The sequence below is a fragment of the Platichthys flesus genome, chromosome 11 (assembly GCF_949316205.1).
Source record: "Platichthys flesus chromosome 11, fPlaFle2.1, whole genome shotgun sequence".
NCBI classification, from domain to species: domain Eukaryota; kingdom Metazoa; phylum Chordata; class Actinopteri; order Pleuronectiformes; family Pleuronectidae; genus Platichthys; species Platichthys flesus.
This window is the reverse complement of record NC_084955.1, coordinates 7,691,444-7,705,426: the sequence shown is the minus strand read 5'-3', so window position 1 is coordinate 7,705,426 and position 13,983 is coordinate 7,691,444. Positions and strand designations below refer to the sequence as shown.

The following is a 13,983-nucleotide window of genomic DNA, read 5'->3' as shown; positions in this document are numbered from 1 at the left end:
TCTTTAGCAAGAATCTCAAGCACTATGATGTCAAATGGAAACTGCATACCAACATAAAAAAAAGAATCCCGCTGGAGAGGTACGGTGGAGTGAGAGCTTGGCTGCCTCCAGGTCTGGACAGATACCATCATTTATGGGAAAACGAATCCCCAAGTTTATTGAGGTAAAATATAGGATATTGGTACTGGCAAACAATACCAGTGTGTGCAAGTCAGCCTCAAGTAAATTTGGTAAGGAATCCACAGCAAAGTAATTCCACCTTAATGAGTGGCACAATCACAGCCAAGACCTTATCCAAATAGAGTTGCCATGTGGAATGAGCTCAGAGAGCCTTCACACCAGACAACATAAGAATAAGGCTGAACTGAAGCAGCTCTGTGGGAAGAATGGCCCAGAATTCCCTCTGACTATTAAGATGAATTAAGCTGCAGGTATTAAAAAGAGCTTGTTTGAAGTCATTAGTTCCAAACTAATTCAAACCAGGTTAAATAATTGGGTCCGGACCATAGACCATCCAGACTTTCCCACACGAACGGTATAATTCTGCTGCAACAATCACGTGACTTTGTTTACAGAACATCAACGACTTTCATTGGCTCGTCTCTAATCAAATTTACGTCTTCGTCAATGTCTTCTAAGTGTTTAGCACCGCTTTCTCATCCAGAGATATCTGTTCTATGTGTCTTTTTCCCATTTTTGCGTATTAGAAACGTCATTGACCCCCAACGCATGCTCTGTTCTCACATGACCAATCTGGAGTTTCTGCAGACTTTGTGCCAGAGTTCCAGGGGAAGGAAGTCAGCAGAAGTTCCAGTGCCGCTGCTTGCTGCATCACCTGAACACTTTAGATTTGTCTTAGTAATTGTGAGTTCATCTGACCGGAGAAACTCCTGCTGCATAGTTCATTTGTCAAAGACAAACTCAGGATAAAGTCCGGACCCAATTCTTCAGACATCTTTGCAGGTCATCTCTGAAAACAGCTTTAGTGTCAAACAGCTGAAGTTGCTGAAATGCAGTGCAGTCATTTAAAACTGATCACTTCTGTGTTTGCTCTTCAGGTACACACGTGGTTGAGCCAAATCAAGACACATTGAAAGCCTCATCATCAAAGCTTTTCTTTGTCACAAAAATACTAGAAAGTAACGAGAGACCTTTTATTGCTGACATGATTTAAAACAATGTTATGATCCTGGTTGGGACAGAAAAGCCTTGTTTGAATATGCATATGGTAGGTGATACAATCTGTTATGAGTTTTAGTTTATATTTAAGTCACTGGTGACACGAGAAATCTGTTAAATATGCAAAAAAAAACAAGCTTTGGGTTAATCAGCTTTGAAAGTCACCATTAAATTCTTGAAGAATCACAAAGCCTCCAGACTGTTTTCTGGAGCAATCTTTCAAAACACAGAGAGCTGCTGGATAACACAAAGCATCACAGTGGATGTAATTTGCATCGGTCGGCGGCACTGGATGTGTTCTTTTCACCCAGCATTAATATTGCTGGAGGAAAATGGGAAGTTAAAAATAAAAGCAGCCAAGCATTGTCAGTAAGTTTCCGAGGCGATCATAAAAAACGTTCGATAGAATTGATGACATGCCAGCCAACACAGTGGGATGTAATGCATTTTAAACAGATGCAATCATCTTAGATTGGCCACTTTGTCATCAGCTTTGAATCTGGTAATTGCTGGCAGCTCAACTAAAAAAGACTAATCAATATGAAAGAGGGCCATGAAACAAAGAGAAAAATAAGCACTTTTCTGGCAAGCAGAGATAAGTGTAACCCTTGCACTGAGCTGGACAACCCATTGTGTGTCTGTCTGTGTGTGTCTGTGTGTGTGTTAGCGTGCGTTCCTCACAAGCTCTGTCGTAGCTCTGCTGTATCTCTCGATGTTCCCAGGGCTTGAAGATTCTTCTCTAATGTGACAACTGAGGGAACAATCAAACAACAGAAACATGAAGAGCAAGTGCTGAACTCACACATACACAGATAAACTAATTCAAGTCTAAATCTGTCTGTCAACTTATTTCAAAAAATGACTTTAACCCTGGTCTACAGAGAATTGAACAAAGTGTTGAACACACAATCGATTATGAATCCTAATCTGAGCCAAATACACTAAACCAAATTGTATTCTACCTAACCTTAAACAATACACCAAATGAAAACCTTACACTGAAAGTAATATAAATCTAAAGCTTCAGCCTAAATCCTTAAAATTACCTGACTCTAATTTAAAAATAAATTTGATGTAAAGGTTTCATTTAATTCATTTTAATGCTGGATTTTGCTTAAACCTTTTAGCAATTATAATCTGACCTCCAAATAAATATGACATTCACATATAAATATAAGCTAGTACCAGTGAATGTCTATCCTCAAAAACTAAATTTCAATTCTAAAAAACAAATGTAACCTAAGGTCAACCCTGATTCTAAACCTCATTGTATTTTCATTCCTAAATCTAGATACCAATCTCATTGTTCATTGAAAGAAAGGAGGAGCGGCCAAAATGTCATAGGTCAAAGGTCTCAAAGTAATGGTCGGACATAGAAGCACAAGAACAAATGTCAAGGCAGCATGCAGCACATACACACTCAGTTAACTGATGAATGGTACTTTACCGTTGGCGTTAATCTGGAAGATATTGGAGGAGGTCTCCTGAAACACGTCTTGCAGTTCTGCAGGGCTGACCTGTGTGGCTTTGAAGAAAACATGATATCAGCAGAGACTTCACAGTCCAGTGGAGCGTGACACTGCAGCAGACACAGAGCTGACCACACAGGGGCAGCATGTGGGGACCACAAAATGAAGTAACAACAAAAAGGAAAAAGTGCAGATTTGGGCATTTTCGTTAACATCTGAAATGGCGGCAGTTGATGTAGACAGTATCAAACAAAGCAGACAATGTATTTCTATAAAAGACAAAAAAAAACAGCTACACTCTGGGAATTTGTTTATATTTTACATCCCTTTTTTTGTTGCACAGGTTCATCCCTACATCAAATTTCTAGCTGTTTTAATCTGTGACCATTTACGTCTCTTGGATGAAGGTTCCAGACCAGAGAGTTGTTGGCCCATGTAGGATATTTTTATATCAACCGCGTATTTGTTGTTTTAATTTGTTCTTTTATTCTTTTTTCCTTTATTATCTTTTTCAAAGCTGTGGAAGCATCAATCGACAACAATAGATCAAAATTTCCCAGAATCTCTCTTCAACCTCAGCATACTGACCTTTGTAGTCCCTCAAAGCTCAAACCTTTTTTTGTGAAAAGATTTCCAAATAGACATTAATGTGCAGTATCTGAGTTTGTTTGGTTACAAAGCCTCTTAGTCCAGCTTTGATTTTTATATTCACATGTTGTATGTTTATTTATTTTTGTTCACACTCGAAAATTAAACTGTTAAGGTTGCATTTGGTGGTGGACAGCACATAATTCAAATAGCACCCCTACCTTTCAATATATTGTGCAGAAGATATTGGAACAGGGATAGCACCATTTTAATTTGACTTATCCTTAATGGTGACTATTGCAGTTTATGCTTTGTTCCTAAATCTGGTACTTAAACAAATCAAGCCAAGCTGACAACTGAAGATTTAAAGAATTCATGTAAAGACATTAAGTAACTTACGCATCAAAAATAAATTAATTAGGCACAGGAGATGGTAGGAAAAATGGACTTACATTAATTATAATGAAAGAGTGGGTATTGTTACTGGAATGAATAGATGTGAAAATTGAATGGACATCAAAAGGCTGCTGGAGCTTCTGATGTACGAGCTAACTGCAGCAACGATGATAGACTGGACGGGGGAAAATGGCGTGGCACTGAGCCACAGGCTGGCGGCAGAAGTGGTGAGTCTGCTGTGTAAGTTATGTGGGCAGAACCATTTTCCTTGTTCAGAAGCACATTTCATTGCAAATGACAGGGAGGGTTAATGGCCCAGAGCCATTACAGCAGGCCGAGATCAACATCATGACCTGGATAAGCTGCACACACCATATTGTCAATTTTGCACCCAGAAATGACTGCCATCAACAATTTTCCTCTCACATTGTCAGGAGTACACAGGCATAGATAAAATGTAGGGGCGGAAAATGCCTCGGAAGTACCGGGAATTGATGAATGGGCTATCAAATATTGAAATGAAATAAAGAGAGACAGGCAAGCGGAGGTGAAGTCAAAGACAAATTAGTGGTGGACAGTGAAACATATATCCATTGTGGGCAGAAGGAAGAGCTGAGGGACCTCCCCTGTACATCACAAGTCATTAACTCGACTCAATGAGCTATACTGACAAATCGTCCAGGTAATGACATGATTGCATTCAGTCCATCGAGCAGCGTTACAAGATTGTGGTACATTTGGAAAATGGGTCATTTTTCAACTGAGGGATCTTCAGTGCATTTTTAATGTTATCTCAGCATACACACATTTTTACCACACACTTTTGTACACCTTTCTTTTCCCATGATGGATGGATGCCCGCTGTTCATGCTACAGTGGAGGTTGATCGGCCTGTCACAAGATGGGTGTGGGTTTACTTTTGTGCATGTCCTCGGTATGGGACCCTCCCTTCCTTCTCTGGAGGCTGATAAAAATAAAATATACCGACCTCATCATATCTCAAAAGCTGTTCTTCATTTTATGGCATCTATGCATTTCAAGTTAGTTGTAGTTGAGTATTGTTAGAGTAAAAACGTAGCCTGATGACATGTCGTGAAACACCAAAAGGGATATATAAGGATTTAGGCACTAAAAATAAATTGTTGGAGTGAGGACTAGGTGGATGAATAGACAGATTTATTGTACATTGAATTTCTTATTCGTTAATTAGCTACTTAAGCCTGCAGCCCCTTTTGTGAGACGGTAAATTACATGTGCTGTCACTTTATTCCACAATTCATTTATCCTTTTCCCAGTCTAGAGTTTGCATTATTGGACAAGTTTTCCATTTTCAAGAGTAAATCCGATAATTTTGTACTATTAGATGCTCCAAAGAGTGTGTGTGTGTGTTTATATGTATTATGTATCATTCTGAATCATTTGCAGATAGTCCCTCCCCTCCAATCAACATGAAAAGTCCCCTTGTACTGCACTCAATTCAACTATTGTGATCTGACACTCACGATCAGAAGGAATCAAGCAGCAGGATGTCAATTGCTCTTCACATCCTGCTGCTTCCAGCAGAACATCAACAAGGTAGTCGGGTCAGAGAGGCTATTGCAATTCATTGGAACCATCGTGAATCCAGGCTGATTACAGCCACTGCTTAAACTAAAGTGGGCCACCTTTCAATTCCCCTGGAGGAGATGGATGTCTAAAAGTCAAATCATTACTCTCTCCTGATGTTCAACGAAAACCTCCCACCATCTGCTGACATATGACAGGGGCCGTCTCCCACAGGATGCAGCTCAATGGTGAGGGTCAGAGGTCACGAGAGGAGGAGAGAGGGGGGAGCGACCATGGTCGACCAACACATCCTGTGCCATGGAATCAGACCAGAGCAGATGGAGCACTTCTGTTCATCCTTTATCTATTGCATCCTTCTCCACAGAATGTTCAGTGGGTAAGATATATCCATATAGTTGTGAACAATGACACCTCATCATGTGTTGCATTACATGTTGTGATATTTATTTTGAATTTTAACAAGTTGTAAAAAGGTTAAGCTGAAAAAGAAATTAATTCCACTTTGAACAAAAATAATTTACTTGCATGAATCTGGTAACATTATCTCTGACTTATCTCTGTGTAGCCTGCAATTCATCCCTTTGACAAATGGTTAAAAAGAACATAAAGTGTGTGCCAAGTTCAAATTATTGTCACACGATGCTTTCACAGGCAAGAAATGTCATTTTCACATTAAAACCGCACTGCTCCCTGGAAGGTTAGAGGACCCGAAGAGAGTTATTTCCAAATCAGTGTTTGGTCAATGGTTTGGATCAGCTCAGCAGCTTTTTATCTTTCCACCCTTGAAACTCTACTCTCACATTAACATGTCGACACTTTAACATGCTGTTATCAGCATCCTACTTCAAAGCTGTGCTGATATGCATTGCCATCACAAAGTCACTCTTAACAAATCCAGACAAAACTCCCTGTGGTTTCAGTAGTGGGTCTCATACAGTCATAACTTTCATTTTGTCTGACACTACATCTCCACGGAGGCTGTGGAAATGCTTATGAGGACGGCAAGAAATGTAGATCATTTGAAGAAAGGGTCATGAGACTAAGGGCTCAATTTTAACATTAGAAAAGTGCTTTTAGTATCCAAATCCACTTTGCAAGTGCATCAAAAGGATTGTTGTAAGTCTCCAAATCACATATTAGTCTACTCATGATATTTGGCACTTCAGTCCATATTTTACATGAAAATGAGAAATGAGGTTATTTCATTCTCATTCATAACAAAACAGGTAATTAGGTAAATGGTTTTCTTCTATAGGTACTTTAACAAGCCTTTAAAAGTGAATAACTAACAATTTCAGTTGAAATTTCCTAGTTTTTCGTTGATCTAATTTTTAGGCTCTAGTCGTCCCACAACCTGAACATACAAATTAATAATGAGGCAATATTTAAATGAACTTTCATGTCCTTTTTTGAGTTTTCACTTTTTGTTCTAAAAGCTGCTCTGAGACCACAAGACTTGTACATTATCTTGCAGTGTGGAAGAAGTGTTTCCCGTTTACTATCTCGGCTGTACCAGCCCACCTATTCGATTGACCTGCCAGTTTCAAACTAAACCAATACAGATATTTTTTAACTTCGCAGAATTACATAAGACGTCTTGAACTATTTGTGCTCACTCCTGCTTACGTCCATAACGTTATTACTGACCATGCAGGCAGTGGACCTCATAATTGGAGCTGCAGTTGTATCTGAAAATGGCATGCAAACATTCACTCTTCAGTCTGTGTACACACCACTAAGAGGCTGTTAATGTGACAGCAATGTTTGTGTGCATGCACTTACACCTTGCTACTGCCATATGTTACATTAATAAGTGGTAAACACAGCAGGGAATGTGCAACACAATTCCATTTGAACTTAACATTTATTCTGATCTGTATAGCCTTGTTGGTGCGGGTACTAAGAAAAAGGGTCTGAAGCGGAATAAAAATATATAGCTGTATAACAAAATCTATATTTTTTAAATATTTGTATTTATTGACAAGCCCCCAGTGAAATGATAAGATGATACTTATCATTCCCCCCTCTTTATTTAATAATCAATACTATGTGTATGACGAGGGTCCTGAGCACACAGGAGATGAATTACCAGCAGGCCCTCACAAGTAGCAAGTCCATTGCACAAATGTATAATCTGCAACAAGTATACTCTTGAATCAGGGAAAAAATAAATGACTCCTCAATGGGGGACAAGGTTTGATTTTATTTTCAAGTATGACTGAAACATAACCACTCTAACTTGCGAGTTTAAATTACATTCTTTTGCTAGATTATTTGGGGATTAACAAAATTGTATACCCCTTCGATATTTATACCTTTATTCATGTGTTGATTTCCATTTCTTTCGTAAAACACTGATTGCTGCAATAGCTGCATTCATGAAAAAATGCTTAAATTAGGACAGAACAGATTGGTAGAGGTATATTAGAAGAATACATTTTACCACGGCTCGCTTTATATATTTATAGTATCTAAATAATCATATCCTAAAATCTTTATAATATAATATAGGCTTCTACAACTGTTTAATAGCCTAAACAATCATTAGAGGAACTGAACATGTCATGTTCTTTCATTTTAGTTTGTTGATTTCAGTCTCTTGTGTTTTCTGTTCCCTGTTTTATTTTGTAGTCTCTGTTCCTTGTGTGTTGTTTCTGTCTTCACTTCCTGTCAGTGATTGTCTTCCCAGTCCTCATGTGTTTCACCTGTGTTTAATTGGCCCTGCCTTACCTCTGTGTATATAAGCCTCTGTCCTTCCCTTTGTCCTTGTTGGATTGTTATTGCGTTGTGGTTGTTCTTGCAGTTCCATGGTGCTGTCCTTTACTGTGTTCCTGCCCTGTCCTGATCTCCTGAGCCTATTGTAAGCTTCCTTGTGTTTGTCTTCTGTTCTTGGCTTTCCAGTTTTTCCACTCGTTTTGTGTTTTTGTCTAGTTAACACTCTTTTTATATTAAATACTCTTTTTGTTAAATACCTCTGCTTCTGGGTCCATCTACTTCCACATATCCTAACAGAACAAAGGAAACAGTTTTTTTGTTTGGGGCTCAAAAAAGACCTGTTGCACTGCTACTGCAGCTTCAACAAGGCCGACAAACCTCAGTAGTGCTTTAAAAAAAGCTATTTATTGAGCTGAAAATGCTGATTTGATCATACGACTAAGTTCTACATTCTTAAATTGCTGATGCAGGAAACTAAAGCAGCAACTTCATCATGGTCAGACAGTTATTTTAGGCAGATGACCGAAACAGTTATACAGTTAGCTGTTACTTATTAGGCCGTTACTCCCACCCCTGGTTATCATGTCCTTTGTTGCCAGAATGTGCAGAACTGGAGACCAAAATTCTCTTACTGAACAACATGTTGTTCACATGCTGCAATATGGCTTGCCTTTCAGTTCCATTAGTGAAGGCCTCCTCATAAGTTAGTCTTACTCCACTGCTCAGTGGGAGACACACTACTTAACAGCAGTGATAGCAAAGATAACAAACACCAAACTGATCTATTTCCTTGAACATTAAGAGAAAGGCATAACATGTGCTTCCATCATTCAAATCTATGACTGAGCTGACATAACGTTTTTATTGTTTCCCAATAATGCATATTGAGACTATAAACGACTTAACAGAAGAAAACCATCTACAACCCTTTTCTCTGACCACTCAAAGCAATTTACAATGCTAATGCTATGAACACATGTTGACCAGATTAACCAGGGATCGAACCACCGTCCTGCCAATGAGTGGACAAGCTGCTTTACCGCCTCAGTTAACAGCAGCATATACAGAAAGGGAAATATTTTTTTCAGTTGCAGCACATTTTTTCTTTTTCTGGATGCTGTCAGGCCAGTGTAATTACTTCCATGATCCTTCATACTAACTGTGGGAATCCAAAAATAACAAATTGTTGAGTGCAGAATTTAATACAAAACATGACCTTTCCACAAAACAATTAGAGCTACATGCAAGACAAATTAAGCTATTATGAGCGGTTTAATGAGAGAAAAACTCCTCTGCAGAAGATACAAATACATTGGATGTTTAAAAATTCTTTAACGTCAGCAGCCCAGACGCATCAGACAGTGGTTTACCATTCTTTACAGCCATATTTACAGTGAAATATGAATTTATAAACTTAACTTACTTTCATTGGGGAGTAGGTCCGTCCCCTATTCACACATAAAGCTATTGTTTAGCCGCAACTAAATTCATGTTTGTGGTGGTAAGGACAGCTAAGATATGCTTTTGCTAACAGAGGGTTTAGAGGCTGTCACAACCCTGGAGTTGTCCTGCTCGTTTGTGTGTTTCAGGTTCCGGTAGGCGGAGTCAGACCTTAAGGCCGATATGCTACTCCGTTTTGACGGACACATGGGAACGCCCTCTCCGGGCTCAAAACAATGCTGTCCCGACTTTAATTCCACGGCTATCATGACAATGTTTCTCAAACACAGTCAGGATAGAAACAAACACTTGGTAGTAGTTAGTATCGGGAGTCCCTGCTGAGTGTGTGTGGAAGCTGGGGGTGAAGCTAAATCCCTCCGTGTAGCTTCAAGCCGTGGAATTAGCAACGCAGTTTGGAAACAAGACTGGGGAACCGCTGCGCTACGAAACGATAACATGAGCATTTTGACCCGCTGGGTGTCACTTTATTTCGGCATCAACAGCCTTTGTTGCTATCGTTCACTAAGTGAAGCCAGGAGGAGGTCAACAAACAATCAACGACTTCTTCTGCATAGCATATATATAACTCATGAGGTAGGGTTCTCTAAGCTCGTCAGCTGCGCCACCTACTGTTCTGGCGGTGAATTGTTTTCAGCACCGACAGCTTTCGGAGAACCATAAATGAAAGAGTCCGCCCCGTCCGTCCCTAACGGACTCGGAGTAGCACACATCAGGCTAGTGTGAGGCACACCTGTGCTGACCAGTATTTAAGAAAGCTAGAGACTGGGCTCTCCCCTCTCTCTGCCCTCTCCTTCACCAGCTCTGCCACCACATAGATATGGCATTTACTTGATTCTAATTGGTATACCCACTCACCAACTACTGACAGAACTGATTTCCATGTTTACTTGAAGAAAAAAAAAAATTCAATTGCTGCAATTTGTGACCTTCCTCCGTTCTTGTTACATAAGAGTGACTGAAAAAGCAAATTTGACGTTCAGTTTGAGCTACCAATTCCACTGATCATCAGCTTTCCAATAAATCAGCCAAATAATTCCAACTGTATGTATTCATTTTAACTTACCTATTTGTATTATTTATGTATTAATCTTTAATACATTTTATGAATATTCAAAATATGGCGAAGTAGGAAACAGACAAAAACAAATGTAATGTCATAATTCCTAGGCAGACACCATGTCCTCTTCTACCACTTCTGTTTAATTGGATTCATTCCCTGTACACATTCACAAATCTCATTTCACAATTTGAGATCATTTTACACATACACAAATCTGATTATAAACATATGGACTGAGACTAATTGTCCATGGTTTTACTACAATAATGGCCACATACTGTAGATTCACATCTGATGACTGGGGAGGTCTCTGAAGTTTACTGAACTCACTGTCTCATGAAACCAAGTTAAGACTTTTGCTTTGTGACATGGAGCATTTGCCTGCTGAAAGCAGCCATTAGAAGATGGTAAACTGGGACCATAACAGGGTGACAATAGTCAGATAAAAAGCTCAGAGATTGTGGGAAACAAATGACTGATTAGGAAAAAGTTCCTAGTAAGTCATGAAAAAAAATCCAAAATTTCTTAAATGCTCAAACCAACCTGTCTGATAACGACACATATTAAAGTGAATTTTGGGTGTTGCATTGTACTGTACTCAACTCAGTGGCATCTATTGCATCAAATCTGCTCGTATATTTATACTGCCTAAGAAATGTCTTAATCCACAATTTATGATGTGTAACAGTAGATCTCAAAACTATTCCACTGTCAGAAACACCACGGTTCACAAAGCACCGTAGATGATAGCGCCGCCTACTCGTATCCGTAGTTTGAAAGCTACTCAGCACATGGAGACAGCGTAGCCAAAATCAACAAAAGACCCCATGTGAGGATACAGGGTCACAGAGGGTTGGGCTTAAGATCATCGGCGTCACAGTTGGTCCATTAATCCAATGCGTGGCTTTCTAACACATGGCTCACTTTGGCCACTTACTGCCCATCAGCAGTGCATTGAGCTGGAGGAGCAAATACTCATCACAGCTCTGTCACATCCAGTTCGCTCCTGCTTCATTCGGGCTTAATAAGCAGGGCTGTGTCTCCAGAGGGCTCATCAAAGGGAACTAACCATGTGGACACATCCATGGGTCAGGTCCGGCATCCAGCAATCTGCTGTCGGCAGCAGGGAACCAGGTGGGCCTCTTTAAATGGTGATAGTGTGGGAGGGATGAGCTGCTGCTGTCAAGCAAGGACAACAATTACAATGACTGTCCACAAAAGGAACTAAGTAGCCAAATGACAACTGGAGCTAGTGATTCATTGGTTGGATGATTAGTTCAACAGAAAAATAATTGGCACCTTAACCCACTATTTGAAAAACAAACTTTTTTTGTCTTTCCAATCATCGATCATTCTTTAACATTTAATTGTTGCCACAAATACTGGAAATAGTCGCGTCTCAGCAGCTTTCAGTCCACATGTCTAATATTAACATTTGCAAATCCTTTCAGTCTGCCTGCCTGCAGAGCCAGGACAACTTTCTAAAGTACTGAATGAATCCTGAATCTGTCACTGAGCAGGCAATTGTATGTTACACAATTCCCAGCTCCTAGATCTTTGCTCAAAGTGGTATGCTGGTGGTTTGTCCAGGTCAGTTGTGTGATTTAAAAAAATGATGCCTAAAATCTTTTCTTTCAGTGCAAATTCTGAGACTCGACTACATACATTTGCGTCATTTGCCAATTGCTTTCTATCATTGCTTATAATCCATATCACATCAGACTGTAAAGTGCTTCTTAAGATATATAATTCATAAATAGGCCTTCTCATTCACACCTTTTTGTTCTGCCTGCACTTTATTTTCCTTACCATGCTATTCACTCTCAGAATACTGGGCTGCAGTCTTTCCTAAAAGTTAAGAAGCAGACATCAAGCTGCTGGGCCTTCGCCTATTATGCCCTCAGAAATATCTCCCCTTCTGATATTAAGACTGCTGACTCTGCAAAGGCCCATGCCTCCATTGTTTTCCACTTATCTTGGGTCAGGTCATAGTGGCAGCAGGCGAGGCCAGATATTCTAAATGTCCGTCTCCTTAATATTTCCCAGCTCGAGCGGGGATCCTGAGGCACTCCCAGGCCAACTAAGATATATAATCCCTGCAGCAAGTTTTGATCCCATATCATGTGTTCTCCTCCCAGTTGGGTGTTCTTCCAAAGGAAGGCACCAAGGAGGCATTCAAATCAGATGTCTGAACCAACTCTCCTTTTCACCCCGAAGGAGCAGCAGCTCTTCTCCAAGGTCCCTCTTGATTTCCATGGTCCCAACTTAGTCACTTTTCAGAAGTAACTCATTTTGGCTTCTTTGATCTGCCAACTCCTTTTTTTCGATAACTACACAAAGCTCACGACCATTGGTGAGGGTCGACGGAACATAGATCTACTTTGAAATTTAAAATGCACCAATCCGGTCAATCTCCCACTCAGTCTGAGTCTCAATTAATCTATTCAGCTAGTATTGTATAGTCTATATTGCCCTATATTGCCAGTTCTCCTCTTCCACTGTGTTTCAATTTGGTCTGGATTGTCTACTTGAATTTTTCCTTAATGCATTTGTGTAGTGTGTCCTCCTTTTGTTCTCTTTCCAAGTCATCAGGATGGAGAGGAGTCTGTGTCCCTCAAGTCTTCTCAGCTGGCTCTTGGCAGCACCTGACATTTGCTTTACATCTCACTGGACTATATTTTACTGTAATACTACTATGTAATTCTAATATCCTGTATACATGAAATTTATCACATGTTTGGCTGTTGTCTTTCTGATGTGTCTTGCTCTTGATGTGGGTGATCTGTCTGATTCAAGGGTCTAAGGACATATAATGCATGCTGCACAGATTGTACAACCACTTGGGTCAGTAATACTTGTGTTTTAACAGACCTTAAGCAGTGAATGCACTTAAATACCAACAAATGAGTTCTGCACAAAATATCTAAACCTTTGTAATGTTGTTATGGTACATTTCAGCCTTCTCTGTGAAGTTACATTGTGTTCTTGTCAGTTCAGTTGTTTCAGAACATTATCTTCAAGCTGGGAGGGAATTTGGGGATTTGAGCAGCTGGGAGTGAACAAAAAGAGCAAATGCATCCTTGAAAATGCACTCGAATACAAGAAGACAGTTTGTTTCTACATTAATGGTAAAACTATCACACTGCGACATATGTGACTGCTATTTTAAAAAACGTCGAAAAAAACAGTGAGCATCTGCACCCTCTTTCATTTTCAATTGGGAATTTATTAAAAGTAGTCATATGGCATGTCATTATGTGGTGATATTAAAGCCATGTTGTCCTATCATCCTGAATGAGACAAGACTGTGTTGGAGCTGACACGCCACCTGAAACGACTAAGAGCAGGGTGGAGGATTGAGAGGTTTTGCCGGCAGAGAGAGGAGAGAGATTAGTCTAAAAGACAGCTCTATTAGAAACTTAACCTGGGCTTTGATCATTTCCTGAGCTCTCCTCGAGATCAGCCCGAGTAACAAATGGCAAATCTGACAGGCTCCTGCTCCAACCCCCAACCACCAGCGCTCATACCCCTTCATATTGCTCCCGGTCT

At 39.9% G+C, this 13,983-nt stretch overlaps 1 protein-coding gene across 1 annotated transcript in view; it reads right to left on the bottom strand.

Moving 5' to 3' along the window:
- tsnare1 (T-SNARE Domain Containing 1) overlaps positions 1-13,983 on the bottom strand; it is a 127,116-nt gene that overhangs the window by 79,971 nt on the left and 33,162 nt on the right. The window contains exons 3-4 of the mRNA XM_062398491.1: positions 2,627-2,704; positions 1,861-1,930 (exon numbers count right to left, since the gene is read on the bottom strand). Of these exons, the coding sequence (XP_062254475.1) occupies positions 1,861-1,930; positions 2,627-2,704 (148 nt within the window). The remainder of the gene's footprint in view (positions 1-1,860; positions 1,931-2,626; positions 2,705-13,983) is intronic.